A 19,659-nucleotide genomic window follows, 5' to 3' on the forward strand; every position below is an offset into this window, starting at 1 on the left:
AAAAATCAGCTCCCAGTAGTGATTGTGCGACCGTGGCCAATGTGAATATCTGCGTGAACATGGCATCACCAAACTGAAGTGGGATTTTACACGTGCCAAATGCCTGGATAGTACTGCAGTTTGCAATTTTCAATGGTGCCCTGGGTTTTCTGTTGTGTGGCAGGCCCATAAGGGGGAAGCACACAAGGGGTCCTGTCTCCCAAGGGGTCCTGATCTCTGCCCCTGTATCCACCGAAGAACATGTCTATCCCAGACATGTAAAAGGCTGTCTCGATGGCCATCCGCTGCAACCATTAACAACGGTTGGCCCGGTGTTTCCCTGAAACGTATAAGGAGGTTGGCAGCAATGAGCCCCATTGTTTGATGGTAGAAACATCAATGGATGCTATCTTCTCCCTGTTGTCTCCTGGCCATCTGACAACGGATTTGATTGACCCTGTTGCCAGTCTAATGTTGGAGATGCAGAGTCCTGCTGCTGTGAATGGGATCTGGTGACCTCTTCTACGGATGTCAAGCTTTCTTGCTTGGCCACAATAGAATGTCAGCACGGGCACTGACTTTCCATGGGTCACTGAAATCTTTGTCAGCCAGCAGCATATGGATATCTTTTGGAAACTGCTCAAACATGAGACCGAGCTTATGCCCTTCTGCTAGTACTAGCATTTCATTCATGAGCATGGAAGGGATCCTGTCTCCCAAGCCATCTAAGTGAAGTAAATAGGCCGCTCGCTCATGTCATGAGAGGCCAAAAGTTGGTTGAGCAGTGTCTTGAGTACCATATACTTGTCCTCCTCTGGAGGCTGTTGCAGAAAATCAGAAACTCGGCATGCTGTCTCTTGATCCAGGGCACTCACTGCATAGTACTACTGTGTGGAATCAGATGTTATCTGCCTCAACTGGAATTGGGCTTCTACTTGATCAAACCATACGTTGTGAAGTCCAAAACGTTGGAAGCTTCAGAGCCACTGCATGCATTGAAGAAAAATTTTCCACGTTGGGGTCATCAATGTAGCAAAGTATTCTATATTGAGCTACTCCAAATGTTGGTGTACACGTTGTCAAGTTGACGTATACTGTCAAGTCTAGTGCAAGACTGACACCTCCAGGCTCCAGAAGTGACATCTTCAGCCCAGATGATGGCCTGTGTTGGATGCAGGTCAATTTCTCACGTTTTCCACAGCATGTCTGCGACTTTGGGAGCTGGTTCGCTTGCTAGTAAGTGGGTTGCAACATTGTCGTGTTTGAACTTAACAAAATATACTTTTGATCAGAAGTAATGTTCACGCAACAAATGCTCCAGACAGTTTTTCAGGTGTTGGATTTCGAGATGAGTTGCAATGAAAGGATATTCAATTTCAATTGGAATATTTTGTTTTCACTGATTATCTTTCACTAGCTATACAAAACTTCTCAAACTTGGAACTTGTTTGGAAGCTTGTCTGCCTAAGGGAAAGAAGTGTAAAAACTTGTTAAAGTGTAAGTTAAATTGATCACTTGAATAATGTATTTCTGGAAGATTTGATTGAGCAAATGCACTTTAGAGGTTGCAGCTTGAGCAAGCAACTAAATAGCATTGGTATGGGTTTCAATTCCGATCCAAGTGGCATACTCAGTGTCACCATGTGGCAAGGGAGACAAGTGGATAACTATCTACATTTTAATTGTTATACAATTCTTATCAAAAGGCTTTTTTCAGATGCATTCTCCGCTAAGAATGCGCCTGAAGAAGCAGAAGCGGCCCTTTAAATTGCAGTTCGGTGGCAGCGTTGAAAGCGCAGTGCTGGCCACCTGAAAGAACAGTGTGGCGGGATGCGCATTCCAGCTCCTGTCCCTTGGGCTGTCAATTCAGGATGGCTGGCTGTCAGGTGGGACAGCTCCACACTGATCCCGCTGCCCTGCTTTCTCCCCACTCACGGGGCTGGAGCGGCCGGTGGCGGAGTATGGGGGCTGGAGTGGACAGCGGGGAAGGAGGAGGCTGGAACACCGGCGGGAGAGAAGGAGGCGCTCAAGTCGGGTACTGGCATTGTTTCGGCCAGCACCCTTCTCCCCGCCGGCCACTCCAGTCCCCTTCTCCCCACTCCTGAAATCAGTCTCGACAGTGTGGGGACAGCCCGCACGGGCTGCCCGACAGTGTGGGGACTGATTTCGTGAGTGGGGAGAGAGCGGGATCAGTGTGGGGATGGTCCCGTGTTGACAGCTGGCACCGCTGCTCGACAGTGTGGGGACTGGGAGAGAAGCTAAGGCGCTGGCCAGCTGACTGTCATTCAGTTGGCTGGGGAGGCCACTGTGCTGCGGGGATGATCCCTCTCAGAGGAGGTTTACCAAACTCGTCTTGCAGGTGCCTCCTGCACATTCACATGGCCTTTCCACAGCTGTATTTTGCCATAGTATGCAGCTTTACAAGCGGATCAATTGGCCACCTAAAAGTGCCTAAAGTAAGCAACTCTTTGAATTCAATTATTTAATTCTAATTACTGGGCAAATCCAGTGTTTTGTACATCAGTGTCAGAAAAAAGCATGTAGGTGCCTTACACAATTTAATTTGGAGGAAAAAACAAACCACAACATGATTGGCAGCTGTCCCTCCATTAACTGGGATCAAAATGTGTTTTTTCATCCTTCAAGCTCCAGAACCAAGGAGTGAACCCTGCTAACATTGGATTCAGTACCCTTACTATGGAGTCTGACAAATTTATCTGCATCAGAGAGAAGGTTGGAGACCAGGCACAAGTTGTTGTTATTGACCTGAATGACCCAACGAATCCAATTCGACGTCCAATATCTGCTGACAGTGTCATCATGAATCCAGCAAGCAAAGTGATTGCTCTGAAAGGTATGGATCCATGAGTAACTCACATTCCTGAAATAGAGAGCTTTCCTAACAGCAAATTAGTAACTTGATGTACTTGGGTACTGTTTAATATTATTTGCATCCATTTTGTGTAACTGATCATATACTTTTCTTCCTGCTCTCTTGTCTCAATTTCAGATGGTGAGTTCTTTGTTCTGTGGCAGTAAAACCTCTAAGCGGGGTCTTTTCATTGTGTGCAAACCGTATCCACTTAATATAGGCTCTTTCTAAATAAATGAATTGACCAATGCCCAAATCTATCCAAATTTGCAGGAGAATTCAAAACTCAACCTGGTGAATTACAAGATCTTTGTACAGTATATTAGTTAAGCAAGCAATTTTGACAGCACATTAGAATATATAGCATCGCACTTGAAACGTGTCACTGGATTTAAAGCAGGGGTTACTGGACTGGCATACATGCCACTGCTGAGGTAACATATTCACATTTAGCATCCTCTTGAGAAGGTACATGGATAAGAGTTGAAAAGATGTGGGCCAACTGTAGGCAGATGGGGCTACCTCAGTTAGTCAACTTGCTGTATCTCTTTCAACCAGCTTTGGCATTGACAGATTTAATTTTCATTTGAAGTGCAAAAGTTGCAAGTATTCATCTTGAGACAATTGGCAAAAGCAACGAGAGTGAAGGTAGTAGATTACTTTGGCACTTTTGGGTAATAAACCTCGTCTAGTTGGTTTGGAATGCCATATTGTAACTGGAAGTGTATCAGTTCTTCTTGGGGAGTCTGTCAGGATTGAGGATTACTTGCTTCCAATCTATTTCTGAGAAGATGTGAGTTCTTGTATGGTTACATCTATAATTATATGTATCAGTTCTTCTTGGGGAGTCTGTCAGGATTGAGGATTACTTGCTTCCAATCTATTTCTGAGAAGATGTGAGTTCTTGTATGGTTACATCTATAATTATAAGCTTGAAATTTTGATGTTGATTGAAGCTGATTATTAAGAATTTGAATTGCAGATTCATTAATAGCACTTAATGAGGTATGAACAGCTGAGATCTAAAAGGGTAGAAAAACTTGAACTTTTGAACTAATGCAAAGTTGAAATTGTGGGCTAAATCTACAGATTGCACATAAACATGCTCCTGTTACTAATTGACCTGCCTTATAAATAGGTGGCTTCTGTAATGGTCTGGAAACTTGCATTGGCAAATTGCAATGCCAAATCACAAGATTTGTTGAAAATAGTGGCTTGGATAGCGTACTCGTCCAATTATGGGTGATCCATGTTTACTTAAATGTGATCAAGTTGCTGATAGTGGTTTGCCATCTGAGAATGACCCTTTAATTTATGCATGTAATGTCCTTTGTGTGCTTTGCACTGTAATTACATTGGTGTATTGTTAGTTTTCTGCTAAATGCTTGCATTTCTTTTCTGGAGTCTCTTGCTTTGGCAGTATCCAGAAGTGGAATTATTAGAGCAAGATTTTGTTTTGTTGCGCTGTGATATTGTAAAGATTAAGGTTTATTAGCATGTGGTGGTCTGATCAGTGATTCTATTGAATGTATCCTACACTGATTAGTTTGAAATTTCAGCTGGTACAGATAATTTGAACACACCCACCTCATTAGTCCCTATCCCCCAAAATAGTTCCTAACCGAGTGAAAGAACTCTCTTGCACATGGATGTTGATGCAAAAACAACCCCTACTATTGCCACTAAGAAACCTCAGTTATTTCTTGATCCCTCCAATGAGGTTAAGAACAGCCAAGGTGCTTGAGTTAATTTTCACAAGAGTTGAAGTGAGCCAGCTGAACTGCACCATGATAACTCTGGTAGCTCTGCACATCAATACTTTGAAGAGCTCTGCCATTAACTGTATACATTTCCCTTGCATTCCAAAATGCAACACCTCACAATTGTCTGGATTAAATGCCATCTGCCACTTTTCTGCCCATGTATGTAATTAATCTATGTACTGTAATATTTGATAATGCTCTAACAATCATCTACACATTTTTCATTTGTCATTAATGTATGTCACAAACAGGGGTCATAGGCATTCAGCCAGAAAAGCATCCTTTGAACTCTACCCTGTATGAACCAACAAATTTTTTGTCCAATCTATCAGCTTGCATGGTTCCCATGCATCTATATCTTAATCAGTTTGCCATGAGAACCTTGTCAAGTTCCTTGCATTTGGCATCAACTGCCTCCTCTTCATCAACCATCCTGATGGGAGGCTTTTCTACCGCTGATGGGAGGCTTTTCTACCGCTGATGGGAGGCTTTTCTACCGCTGATGGGAGGCTTTTCTACCGCTGATGGGAGGCTTTTCTACCGCTGATGGGAGGCTTTTCTACCGCTGATGGGAGGCTTTTCTACCGCTGATGGGAGGCTTTTCTACCGCTGATGGGAGGCTTTTCTACCGCTGATGGGAGGCTTTTCTACCGCTGATGGGAGGCTTTTCTACCGCTGATGGGAGGCTTTTCTACCGCTGATGGGAGGCTTTTCTACCGCTGATGGGAGGCTTTTCTACCGCTGATGGGAGGCTTTTCTACCGCTGATGGGAGGCTTTTCTACCGCTGATGGGAGGCTTTTCTACCGCTGATGGGAGGCTTTTCTACCGCTGATGGGAGGCTTTTCTACCGCTGATGGGAGGCTTTTCTACCGCTGATGGGAGGCTTTTCTACCGCTGATGGGAGGCTTTTCTACCGCTGATGGGAGGCTTTTCTACCGCTGATGGGAGGCTTTTCTACCGCTGATGGGAGGCTTTTCTACCGCTGATGGGAGGCTTTTCTACCGCTGATGGGAGGCTTTTCTACCGCTGATGGGAGGCTTTTCTACCGCTGATGGGAGGCTTTTCTACCGCTGATGGGAGGCTTTTCTACCGCTGATGGGAGGCTTTTCTACCGCTGATGGGAGGCTTTTCTACCGCTGATGGGAGGCTTTTCTACCGCTGATGGGAGGCTTTTCTACCGCTGATGGGAGGCTTTTCTACCGCTGATGGGAGGCTTTTCTACCGCTGATGGGAGGCTTTTCTACCGCTGATGGGAGGCTTTTCTACCGCTGATGGGAGGCTTTTCTACCGCTGATGGGAGGCTTTTCTACCGCTGATGGGAGGCTTTTCTACCGCTGATGGGAGGCTTTTCTACCGCTGATGGGAGGCTTTTCTACCGCTGATGGGAGGCTTTTCTACCGCTGATGGGAGGCTTTTCTACCGCTGATGGGAGGCTTTTCTACCGCTGATGGGAGGCTTTTCTACCGCTGATGGGAGGCTTTTCTACCGCTGATGGGAGGCTTTTCTACCGCTGATGGGAGGCTTTTCTACCGCTGATGGGAGGCTTTTCTACCGCTGATGGGAGGCTTTTCTACCGCTGATGGGAGGCTTTTCTACCGCTGATGGGAGGCTTTTCTACCGCTGATGGGAGGCTTTTCTACCGCTGATGGGAGGCTTTTCTACCGCTGATGGGAGGCTTTTCTACCGCTGATGGGAGGCTTTTCTACCGCTGATGGGAGGCTTTTCTACCGCTGATGGGAGGCTTTTCTACCGCTGATGGGAGGCTTTTCTACCGCTGATGGGAGGCTTTTCTACCGCTGATGGGAGGCTTTTCTACCGCTGATGGGAGGCTTTTCTACCGCTGATGGGAGGCTTTTCTACCGCTGATGGGAGGCTTTTCTACCGCTGATGGGAGGCTTTTCTACCGCTGATGGGAGGCTTTTCTACCGCTGATGGGAGGCTTTTCTACCGCTGATGGGAGGCTTTTCTACCGCTGATGGGAGGCTTTTCTACCGCTGATGGGAGGCTTTTCTACCGCTGATGGGAGGCTTTTCTACCGCTGATGGGAGGCTTTTCTACCGCTGATGGGAGGCTTTTCTACCGCTGATGGGAGGCTTTTCTACCGCTGATGGGAGGCTTTTCTACCGCTGATGGGAGGCTTTTCTACCGCTGATGGGAGGCTTTTCTACCGCTGATGGGAGGCTTTTCCTACCGCTGATGGGAGGCTTTTCTACCGCTGATGGGAGGCTTTTCTACCGCTGATGGGAGGCTTTTCTACCGCTGATGGGAGGCTTTTCTACCGCTGATGGGAGGCTTTTCTACCGCTGATGGGAGGCTTTTCTACCGCTGATGGGAGGCTTTTCTACCGCTGATGGGAGGCTTTTCTACCGCTGATGGGAGGCTTTTCTACCGCTGATGGGAGGCTTTTCTACCGCTGATGGGAGGCTTTTCTACCGCTGATGGGAGGCTTTTCTACCGCTGATGGGAGGCTTTTCTACCGCTGATGGGAGGCTTTTCTACCGCTGATGGGAGGCTTTTCTACCGCTGATGGGAGGCTTTTCTACCGCTGATGGGAGGCTTTTCTACCGCTGATGGGAGGCTTTTCTACCGCTGATGGGAGGCTTTTCTACCGCTGATGGGAGGCTTTTCTACCGCTGATGGGAGGCTTTTCTACCGCTGATGGGAGGCTTTTCTACCGCTGATGGGAGGCTTTTCTACCGCTGATGGGAGGCTTTTCTACCGCTGATGGGAGGCTTTTCTACCGCTGATGGGAGGCTTTTCTACCGCTGATGGGAGGCTTTTCTACCGCTGATGGGAGGCTTTTCTACCGCTGATGGGAGGCTTTTCTACCGCTGATGGGAGGCTTTTCTACCGCTGATGGGAGGCTTTTCTACCGCTGATGGGAGGCTTTTCTACCGCTGATGGGAGGCTTTTCTACCGCTGATGGGAGGCTTTTCTACCGCTGATGGGAGGCTTTTCTACCGCTGATGGGAGGCTTTTCTACCGCTGATGGGAGGCTTTTCTACCGCTGATGGGAGGCTTTTCTACCGCTGATGGGAGGCTTTTCTACCGCTGATGGGAGGCTTTTCTACCGCTGATGGGAGGCTTTTCTACCGCTGATGGGAGGCTTTTCTACCGCTGATGGGAGGCTTTTCTACCGCTGATGGGAGGCTTTTCTACCGCTGATGGGAGGCTTTTCTACCGCTGATGGGAGGCTTTTCTACCGCTGATGGGAGGCTTTTCTACCGCTGATGGGAGGCTTTTCTACCGCTGATGGGAGGCTTTTCTACCGCTGATGGGAGGCTTTTCTACCGCTGATGGGAGGCTTTTCTACCGCTGATGGGAGGCTTTTCTACCGCTGATGGGAGGCTTTTCTACCGCTGATGGGAGGCTTTTCTACCGCTGATGGGGGCTTTTCTACCGCTGATGGGGGGCTTTTCTACCGCTGATGGGGGGCTTTTCTACCGCTGATGGGGGGCTTTTCTACCGCTGATGGGGGGCTTTTCTACCGCTGATGGGGGGCTCTTCTACCGCTGATGGGGGGGCTCTTCTACCGCTGATGGGGGGGGGGCTCTTCTACCGCTGATGGGGGGGGGCTCTTCTACCGCTGATGGGGGGGGGGCTCTTCTACCGCTGATGGGGGGGGGGCTCTTCTACCGCTGATGGGGGGGGGCTCTTCTACCGCTGATGGGGGGGGGGCTCTTCTACCGCTGATGGGGGGGGGGCTCTTCTACCGCTGATGGGGGGGGGGCTCTTCTACCGCTGATGGGGGGGGGCTCTTCTACCGCTGATGGGGGGGGGGCTCTTCTACCGCTGATGGGGGGGGGGCTCTTCTACCGCTGATGGGGGGGGGCTCTTCTACCGCTGATGGGGGGGGGGCTCTTCTACCGCTGATGGGGGGGGGCTCTTCTACCGCTGATGGGGGGGGGGCTCTTCTACCGCTGATGGGGGGGGGGCTCTTCTACCGCTGATGGGGGGGGGGCTCTTCTACCGCTGATGGGGGGGGGGCTCTTCTACCGCTGATGGGGGGGGGGCTCTTCTACCGCTGATGGGGGGGGGGCTCTTCTACCGCTGATGGGGGGGGGGCTCTTCTACCGCTGATGGGGGGGGGCTCTTCTACCGCTGATGGGGGGGGGGGCTCTTCTACCGCTGATGGGGGGGGGGCTCTTCTACCGCTGATGGGGGGGGGCTCTTCTACCGCTGATGGGGGGGGGGGCTCTTCTACCGCTGATGGGGGGGGGGCTCTTCTACCGCTGATGGGGGGGGGGCTCTTCTACCGCTGATGGGGGGGGGCTCTTCTACCGCTGATGGGGGGGGGGCTCTTCTACCGCTGATGGGGGGGGGGCTCTTCTACCGCTGATGGGGGGGGGGCTCTTCTACCGCTGATGGGGGGGGGGCTCTTCTACCGCTGATGGGGGGGGGGCTCTTCTACCGCTGATGGGGGGGGGGCTCTTCTACCGCTGATGGGGGGGGGGCTCTTCTACCGCTGATGGGGGGGGGGCTCTTCTACCGCTGATGGGGGGGGGGCTCTTCTACCGCTGATGGGGGGGGGCTCTTCTACCGCTGATGGGGGGGGGGCTTTTCAGCCTATAATTTCCTGGATTATCTGTTTTTCCCTTTCTTGATCATCCCATCTGGCCTTGAGGATTTTTCCACTGTAATGTTCCTCAATTAATTTTTTGAGGCATAAAAAATAGTCAGGTAATTTGTTTACCAGGCAGGTCATAAAATGGGAGTATTGCAGCAAGTTTTTTATTTCTAGTTTTGTTGGAAAAGCAACTGCTTTTTTAAAAAGTCTACATTGTGAAGATAATTCGTAAGAACTTTGACAAGGTATATTTTGTGACTGAGGTGGTACTTCAGTACTGTAGACATCAGTCATAAAAAGGGGTTTGCAACACTCCAGTGTACACCATACCAAATCTTGCAGTTTGAAAGTGAGGTAACTCAATGCTTTGAGATGAAAGCTTTGGTTATCAGTGGCTTAGACTTCTACACTATTGCTGCATCAAGAAGTTTTCCAAAAAACTTGTATATTTTGGAGGTGAATGAGTGAGGTGTACTCCAATCCCAAAGGTTCAATTGCAATCCAATCAAGGCTTTCAGAACTGGTTTGAACAATAACTTGGAAACAGTGAAACAAAGAAAATCTCAGTAAGGAAATTTTGAGTCCCCTTGCATTCAAATTGTTCTGTTTTTAGCTGGAATCTGAACCAATATTATTGGACTAAAAGCTTAGTTCACCACTGTTTGAAGAATTTCCTCCTACCTAACTTTTATTAATCCCATTTGTTTCAATACTCACATGTTGGTGAATCAGGTTTTTTTTGTGCAGAGGTACTTTGGATTTCATTATTGAGTGATAATTAAATTAAAAATGTGGAGAGCAGTGAAGTTGGAGAGATGAGTCTAGTTTTATTCTAATATCAGATCACCATTCTTTCTCCCTGCCAACAGCTATTGTAGTTATAACTCATTTAGGACATTAACTTCCAGCAGTGATGGGGGGGTGGTGGGGGGATACTGGCCTGATTGGTACATTAACTTTTTTTCTTTTACACATACAATAGCTGGAAAAACACTTCAGATATTTAACATTGAAATGAAGAGCAAAGTGAAAGCCCACACCATGGTTGAAGAAGTGACTTTCTGGAAGTGGATCTCTTTGAACACTGTTGCCCTTGTAACTGAAACTGCAGTATTCCATTGGAGCATGGAAGGTGACTCTCTTCCACAGAAAATGTTTGATAGACACACAAGCTTAGCAGGCTGTCAGATCATTAACTACCGGACAGATCTTCAACAGAAGTGGTTGCTACTAATTGGAATCTCAGCACAGGTAGATTGTTGTAATTGGCTTTCTGCTAATTTTATAAATTAGCATCCTTCAGCATACTCTGTGGTTTTGAACACTGTTAGACTGAGCTGTGTAGTTTTTTTTTAATTGTTATGGGCCCAAACTCCAGATGCTTAAGTGGAGTTCTGAATGTGGAACTTTTGGAGATGCAGACCCTGTTTCTGCCATTCAAGTTCACGAGCATGGCACTATTTCAGGGCATTGGTATCTTGGCCAATACTTGCTAAACTTGACCATTAAAACAGTGAATCAATTTGTTTTTTCCCCTGTCACTTTTAGAATTTTGTTGTTATTGAATGTGAGCATTCCTGAAATTAGTTTTTCATTAGGAAATATGAAAGCATAAGGGAGGGATGTTAACAACCTGCCATGGAGATGAGATGGATATGTGTATGCAGGGGAGTACAATTTTATCCACGTTTGTACACTGTGCTGTCCCTCTTCGATTTGACTCTACCAAAACCTTTAGAAGTGTTTTCTACAGTTTAATGCTGAACTACACTTTTTCCACTAGTTTTTTTGACATCAACACTGATGGTGGGGGTGGGGTGGGGGGGAGAGATGGTATTCAAATCACTGCCGACTGATCTAGCAGTGAATGGAAAAATGCTAGTTAATGTCATGTATGATCTGCCAAGATTATTTTCCAGAGGAGAGCACTACTAGCTCCAGTGTCACTTGGGTTAATGAGATACTGGTTCCTTTGGCTTGAGGCTTCTGTTATTATCTAGAATGGCCATAGTTTCCCTTTCAGTAGATATTAAAAACGTTTGTAGAGCAGCTGAAGGAGGAGGGATAATTTGTGTCAACTGGAATCTATCCAGCCAATCCAGAAGCATTTGGTCTGAATTGCATTCTACACTGGAATATCTAACTAACCAAGTTGGATTATGACGCAAAATGCCCATTTCAATCTAAAAACTGCTGAAAAACATTTGTTTGTGCTAGCCGCGTGATTTGTTAACAAAGGTCCATCATGGTCTCATCTAAACTTTGGAGAATTCTGGACAGTTTTTTTGTGTTTTTGCTAGTCAGGTGTGGGTTGTGGTCATTTGGGGCTTCAGTTATTCCCCACATTTGGGGCTGATGCAGTGAAGTTCCTTTCTGTTCTTCTAGCAAAACAGAGTGGTTGGTGCAATGCAGCTATACTCTGTGGACCGAAAGGTATCGCAGCCAATTGAGGGCCATGCTGCAGCTTTTGCTGACTTCAAACTGGAAGAGAATCCTCTGCCATCAACACTCTTTTGCTTTGCAGTTCGCAGTCAAGCTGGGGGGAAGGTGAGCTTTTTTTTTGTCAGCACTTTAATCTACATATTGTAGTAATCTTGAGCCATGTGTTTAAATCTATTGATTTCAATCTCCATACACGTTTAAATACACCTTTCCAAACCTTGATGGCTTTACACTTGTTTTTAAGGCTGAATGAATGTCCTGGCTTCTTCAAACTAACATACAATTTCTTGCAGTTGCATATAATAGAAGTAGGTCAACCTGCTGCTGGAAATCAACCTTTCACAAAGAGAGCAGTGGATGTGTTTTTTCCTCCTGAGGCTCAAACCGACTTTCCAGTTGCCATGCAGGTAAGCCATCAACTTACCAGCTGAAACTTCATACTATGTTGTATCATAGAAAACATAGAAAATAGGTGTAGGAGTAGGCCATCTGGCCCTTCAAGCCTACACCGCCATTCATTTTGATCATGGCTGATCATCCATTCAGTACCCTGTTCCAGCTCTCTCTCCATACCCCCTGATCCCCCTAGTCACAAGTACTAAATCTAACTCTCTTAAATATAGCTATGGAACCGGCTTCAATCACTTCCTGTGGCAGAGAATTCCATAAATTCACCACCCTCCGAGTAGAAAAAATTCTTCCTCATCTCAGTCCTAAAGGATTTCCCCTTTATCCTTAAACTGTGACCCCCTGGTACTAGACTTGCTCAACATTGGGAACAATCTTCCTGCATCTAGCCTGTCAAATCCTTTAAGAATTTTGAACATTTCTATTAAATCTCCTCTTAATCGTCTAAACTCCAGCGAGTACAAGCCCAGTCGTTCTAGCCTTTCTTCATATGCAAGTCCTGCCATCCCTGGTATCAATCTGGTAAAACTTTTCTGCACTCTCTCCATGGCAATGATGTCCTTCCTCAGGTAAGGAGACCAAAACTGAACACAGTACTCCAGGTGAGGTCTCACCAAGGCCCTATACAACTGTATCAATACCTCTCTGCTCCTGTACTCGAATCCTCTTGATATGAATGCCAACATACCATTTGCCTTTTTTTACTGCTTGCTGCATTTGCATGCCCACTTTTAATGACTGATGCACAGTGACGCCCAGGTCTCTTTGCATCTCCCCTTTTCCTAATTGGTTACCATTAAGATAGTACTCAGCCCTCCCATTCTTTCCTCCAAAGTGGATAACCACACATTTATCCACATTATATTGCATCTGCCATACATTTGCCCACTCACTCAACCTGTCCAAGTCACCCTGCACACTCTTAACAGCCTCTACACAGTTTACAATAGCACTCTGGGATGCAGACCATCTGGTTAATCCCTTCAATTTATCCAACACAACATCATAACTTACACTTATTTTCCCCAGAACTTTTGTCACATTAGCCCCATGGTCCCCTATTATTTGAAGATTATGTTGAAATTATTCATATTTTCCCTAGTGAAGACTGAACTAAAGTAGTTATTTAATTGGTCTGCCATGTCCTTGTTCCCCATGACCAATTCACCTGTTTCTGACTGCAAGGGACCCACATTTGTCTTTACTAGTCTTTCTCTTTACATATCTATAAAAACTTTTGCAGTCAATTTTTGTTCCCTGCCAACTTTCTCTCATAATCTCTTTTGCCTTTCCTGATTAATCCTTGTCTTCCTCTGTAGAACTCTGAATTTCTCCCAATCCTCTGGTATTCTGTCATTCCTGGCTAGTCTATACACTTCCTCTTTACACTTGATACTCTCCCTGATTTCTCTTGTTATTGAAGGATGTACGACCCCCCTTGATTTATTCTTTTTCCAAACCGGGAAGAACCAATGCCGTATTTCCTCCAGGTGATCCTTAAATGCTTGCCATTACCTTTCTACAGTTAATCCTTTAAGTAACATTTGCCAATCTAACTTAATCAGTTCGCATCTCATACCCTCAAAGTCTCCCTTCTTTAAGTTCAGAACCTGAGTTGGAGAATTAACCTTGTCACTTTCCATCCTAATGTAAAATTCCACTATATTGTGGTCACTCTTGCCCAAAGGGCTTTGCACAACAAGATTGTTAACTAACCCTTCCTCATTACTCAGAACCCAGTCTAGAATGGCCTGTTCCCTCGTTGGTTCTTCAACATACTGGGTTAGAAAATTATCCTGTATACCTTCTAAGAAATCATCCTCATCAGTACCCTTGCAAATTTGATTCATCCAGTCTATATGGAGATTAAAGTCACCCATTATAACTGCTTTGTCATTGTTGCACACATTTCCAATTTCCTGTTTAATGCCATCCTCAACCACTCCTACTGTTAGGTGGTCTATATACAACTCCCACTAACATCTTCTGTCCCCTTGCATTTTGCAGCTCTACCCACATTGATTCCACATCATTCAAGCTAACATCCTTCCTTTCTATTACTTTTAACTCTTCTCTAACCAACAATGCTACCCCACCTCCTTTTCCTTTCTGTCTGTCCCTCTTGAAAATCCATGAATGTTAAGCTCCCAGCCTTGGTCCCCTTGAAGTCATGTCTCTGTGATCCCAACTATATCCTAGTCATTTACAGCTATCTGCACATTCAAATCATCCACCTTATTATGAATACTCCTTGCATTAAGACACAAGACCTTCAAGCTTGTTTTTACCAGAGCCTTAACCCTTTCACCATTATGCCCTTTTACATTTTTGGCCTGAGGTTACATGCCTGCCTCTTGCTTTTCACCCTCCTATCTCTGATTTCTTCCCTCATGTTAAACCCCTCTGTCTCTCTACTCCTGATCCCACCCCTCTGCCACATTAGTTTAAATCTTCCCCAACAGCACTACCAAACACTCTCCCGAGGGCATTGATCCTGGCCCTGCCCAGATGGAGACCATCCTGTTTGAACTGATCCCATCTGCCCCAGAACTGATTCCAATGCCCCAAGAATCTGAACCCTTCCCTCCTATACCACTTTTCAAGCCACATATTTAGTCCTGCAATTCCTACTTGGACTAGCTCGTGGCACTGACAATATCCAGAGATTATTACCCTTGAGGTCCTACTCAACTTCCTTCCAAGCTCCCTGAATTCTGCCTGTAGGGTCTCCTTTGTTGTTGGTACCAACATGGACCACGACAGTTGGCTGTTCACCCTTCCCATCCAGAATGCCCTGCAGCCTCACCATGATATCCCTGACCCTTGAACCCGGGAGGCAACACACCAACTCGGAGTCCCGTTTACGGCCACAGAAGCTCCTGTCCCCCTTGCGATTGAATCCCCTTGCGATTGAATCCCCTTGCGATTGAATCCCCTTGCGATTGAATCCCCTTGCGATTGAATCCCCTTGCGATTGAATCCCCTTGCGATTGAATCCCCTTGCGATTGAATCCCCTTGCGATTGAATCCCCTTGCGATTGAATCCCCTTGCGATTGAATCCCCTTGCGATTGAATCCCCTTGCGATTGAATCCCCTTGCGATTGAATCCCCTTGCGATTGAATCCCCTTGCGATTGAATCCCCTTGCGATTGAATCCCCTTGCGATTGAATCCCCTTGCGATTGAATCCCCTTGCGATTGAATCCCCTTGCGATTGAATCCCCTTGCGATTGAATCCCCTTGCGATTGAATCCCCTTGCGATTGAATCCCCTTGCGATTGAATCCCCTTGCGATTGAATCCCCTTGCGATTGAATCCCCTTGCGATTGAATCCCCTTGCGATTGAATCCCCTTGCGATTGAATCCCCTTGCGATTGAATCCCCTTGCGATTGAATCCCCTTGCGATTGAATCCCCTTGCGATTGAATCCCCTTGCGATTGAATCCCCTTGCGATTGAATCCCCTTGCGATTGAATCCCCTTGCGATTGAATCCCCTTGCGATTGAATCCCCTTGCGATTGAATCCCCTTGCGATTGAATCCCCTTGCGATTGAATCCCCTTGCGATTGAATCCCCTTGCGATTGAATCCCCTTGCGATTGAATCCCCTTGCGATTGAATCCCCTTGCGATTGAATCCCCTTGCGATTGAATCCCCTTGCGATTGAATCCCCTTGCGATTGAATCCCCTTGCGATTGAATCCCCTTGCGATTGAATCCCCTTGCGATTGAATCCCCTTGCGATTGAATCCCCTTGCGATTGAATCCCCTTGCGATTGAATCCCCTTGCGATTGAATCCCCTTGCGATTGAATCCCCTTGCGATTGAATCCCCTTGCGATTGAATCCCCTTGCGATTGAATCCCCTTGCGATTGAATCCCCTTGCGATTGAATCCCCTTGCGATTGAATCCCCTTGCGATTGAATCCCCTTGCGATTGAATCCCCTTGCGATTGAATCCCCTTGCGATTGAATCCCCTTGCGATTGAATCCCCTTGCGATTGAATCCCCTTGCGATTGAATCCCCTTGCGATTGAATCCCCTTGCGATTGAATCCCCTTGCGATTGAATCCCCTTGCGATTGAATCCCCTTGCGATTGAATCCCCTTGCGATTGAATCCCCTTGCGATTGAATCCCCTTGCGATTGAATCCCCTTGCGATTGAATCCCCTTGCGATTGAATCCCCTTGCGATTGAATCCCCTTGCGATTGAATCCCCTTGCGATTGAATCCCCTTGCGATTGAATCCCCTTGCGATTGAATCCCCTTGCGATTGAATCCCCTTGCGATTGAATCCCCTTGCGATTGAATCCCCTTGCGATTGAATCCCCTTGCGATTGAATCCCCTTGCGATTGAATCCCCTTGCGATTGAATCCCCTTGCGATTGAATCCCCTTGCGATTGAATCCCCTTGCGATTGAATCCCCTTGCGATTGAATCCCCTTGCGATTGAATCCCCTTGCGATTGAATCCCCTTGCGATTGAATCCCCTTGCGATTGAATCCCCTTGCGATTGAATCCCCTTGCGATTGAATCCCCTTGCGATTGAATCCCCTTGCGATTGAATCCCCTTGCGATTGAATCCCCTTGCGATTGAATCCCCTTGCGATTGAATCCCCTTGCGATTGAATCCCCTTGCGATTGAATCCCCTTGCGATTGAATCCCCTTGCGATTGAATCCCCTTGCGATTGAATCCCCTTGCGATTGAATCCCCTTGCGATTGAATCCCCTTGCGATTGAATCCCCTTGCGATTGAATCCCCTTGCGATTGAATCCCCTTGCGATTGAATCCCCTTGCGATTGAATCCCCTTGCGATTGAATCCCCTTGCGATTGAATCCCCTTGCGATTGAATCCCCTTGCGATTGAATCCCCTTGCGATTGAATCCCCTTGCGATTGAATCCCCTTGCGATTGAATCCCCTTGCGATTGAATCCCCTTGCGATTGAATCCCCTTGCGATTGAATCCCCTTGCGATTGAATCCCCTTGCGATTGAATCCCCTTGCGATTGAATCCCCTTGCGATTGAATCCCCTTGCGATTGAATCCCCTTGCGATTGAATCCCCTTGCGATTGAATCCCCTTGCGATTGAATCCCCTTGCGATTGAATCCCCTTGCGATTGAATCCCCTTGCGATTGAATCCCCTTGCGATTGAATCCCCTTGCGATTGAATCCCCTTGCGATTGAATCCCCTTGCGATTGAATCCCCTTGCGATTGAATCCCCTTGCGATTGAATCCCCTTGCGATTGAATCCCCTTGCGATTGAATCCCCTTGCGATTGAATCCCCTTGCGATTGAATCCCCTTGCGATTGAATCCCCTTGCGATTGAATCCCCTTGCGATTGAATCCCCTTGCGATTGAATCCCCTTGCGATTGAATCCCCTTGCGATTGAATCCCCTTGCGATTGAATCCCCTTGCGATTGAATCCCCTTGCGATTGAATCCCCTTGCGATTGAATCCCCTTGCGATTGAATCCCCTTGCGATTGAATCCCCTTGCGATTGAATCCCCTTGCGATTGAATCCCCTTGCGATTGAATCCCCTTGCGATTGAATCCCCTTGCGATTGAATCCCCTTGCGATTGAATCCCCTTGCGATTGAATCCCCTTGCGATTGAATCCCCTTGCGATTGAATCCCCTTGCGATTGAATCCCCTTGCGATTGAATCCCCTTGCGATTGAATCCCCTTGCGATTGAATCCCCTTGCGATTGAATCCCCTTGCGATTGAATCCCCTTGCGATTGAATCCCCTTGCGATTGAATCCCCTTGCGATTGAATCCCCTTGCGATTGAATCCCCTTGCGATTGAATCCCCTTGCGATTGAATCCCCTTGCGATTGAATCCCCTTGCGATTGAATCCCCTTGCGATTGAATCCCCTTGCGATTGAATCCCCTTGCGATTGAATCCCCTTGCGATTGAATCCCCTTGCGATTGAATCCCCTTGCGATTGAATCCCCTTGCGATTGAATCCCCTTGCGATTGAATCCCCTTGCGATTGAATCCCCTTGCGATTGAATCCCCTTGCGATTGAATCCCCTTGCGATTGAATCCCCTTGCGATTGAATCCCCTTGCGATTGAATCCCCTTGCGATTGAATCCCCTTGCGATTGAATCCCCTTGCGATTGAATCCCCTTGCGATTGAATCCCCTTGCGATTGAATCCCCTTGCGATTGAATCCCCTTGCGATTGAATCCCCTTGCGATTGAATCCCCTTGCGATTGAATCCCCTTGCGATTGAATCCCCTTGCGATTGAATCCCCTTGCGATTGAATCCCCTTGCGATTGAATCCCCTTGCGATTGAATCCCCTTGCGATTGAATCCCCTTGCGATTGAATCCCCTTGCGATTGAATCCCCTTGCGATTGAATCCCCTTGCGATTGAATCCCCTTGCGATTGAATCCCCTTGCGATTGAATCCCCTTGCGATTGAATCCCCTTGCGATTGAATCCCCTTGCGATTGAATCCCCTTGCGATTGAATCCCCTTGCGATTGAATCCCCTTGCGATTGAATCCCCTTGCGATTGAATCCCCTTGCGATTGAATCCCCTTGCGATTGAATCCCCTTGCGATTGAATCCCCTTGCGATTGAATCCCCTTGCGATTGAATCCCCTTGCGATTGAATCCCCTTGCGATTGAATCCCCTTGCGATTGAATCCCCTTGCGATTGAATCCCCTTGCGATTGAATCCCCTTGCGATTGAATCCCCTTGCGATTGAATCCCCTTGCGATTGAATCCCCTTGCGATTGAATCCCCTTGCGATTGAATCCCCTTGCGATTGAATCCCCTTGCGATTGAATCCCCTTGCGATTGAATCCCCTTGCGATTGAATCCCCTTGCGATTGAATCCCCTTGCGATTGAATCCCCTTGCGATTGAATCCCCTTGCGATTGAATCCCCTTGCGATTGAATCCCCTTGCGATTGAATCCCCTTGCGATTGAATCCCCTTGCGATTGAATCCCCTTGCGATTGAATCCCCTTGCGATTGAATCCCCTTGCGATTGAATCCCCTTGCGATTGAATCCCCTTGCGATTGAATCCCCTTGCGATTGAATCCCCTTGCGATTGAATCCCCTTGCGATTGAATCCCCTTGCGATTGAATCCCCTTGCGATTGAATCCCCTTGCGATTGAATCCCCTTGCGATTGAATCCCCTTGCGATTGAATCCCCTTGCGATTGAATCCCCTTGCGATTGAATCCCCTTGCGATTGAATCCCCTTGCGATTGAATCCCCTTGCGATTGAATCCCCTTGCGATTGAATCCCCTTGCGATTGAATCCCCTTGCGATTGAATCCCCTTGCGATTGAATCCCCTTGCGATTGAATCCCCTTGCGATTGAATCCCCTTGCGATTGAATCCCCTTGCGATTGAATCCCCTTGCGATTGAATCCCCTTGCGATTGAATCCCCTTGCGATTGAATCCCCTTGCGATTGAATCCCCTTGCGATTGAATCCCCTTGCGATTGAATCCCCTTGCGATTGAATCCCCTTGCGATTGAATCCCCTTGCGATTGAATCCCCTTGCGATTGAATCCCCTTGCGATTGAATCCCCTTGCGATTGAATCCCCTTGCGATTGAATCCCCTTGCGATTGAATCCCCTTGCGATTGAATCCCCTTG

The 19,659-nt window shown here is 47.4% G+C and overlaps 1 protein-coding gene across 4 annotated transcripts in view; it reads left to right on the forward strand.

The window, feature by feature from the left end:
- cltcl1 (clathrin, heavy chain-like 1) overlaps positions 1 to 19,659 on the forward strand; it is a 93,956-nt gene that overhangs the window by 11,166 nt on the left and 63,131 nt on the right. For all 4 annotated transcript variants that reach the window (XM_069932619.1, XM_069932616.1, XM_069932618.1 and 1 more), the window contains exons 2-5: positions 2,626 to 2,833; positions 10,165 to 10,433; positions 11,568 to 11,729; positions 11,918 to 12,031. In XM_069932619.1, the coding sequence (XP_069788720.1) occupies positions 2,626 to 2,833; positions 10,165 to 10,433; positions 11,568 to 11,729; positions 11,918 to 12,031 (753 nt within the window). The remainder of the gene's footprint in view (positions 1 to 2,625; positions 2,834 to 10,164; positions 10,434 to 11,567; positions 11,730 to 11,917; positions 12,032 to 19,659) is intronic.

This window comes from Narcine bancroftii, chromosome 4 (genome assembly GCF_036971445.1).
Source record: "Narcine bancroftii isolate sNarBan1 chromosome 4, sNarBan1.hap1, whole genome shotgun sequence".
Classification (NCBI taxonomy): Eukaryota; Metazoa; Chordata; class Chondrichthyes; order Torpediniformes; family Narcinidae; genus Narcine; species Narcine bancroftii.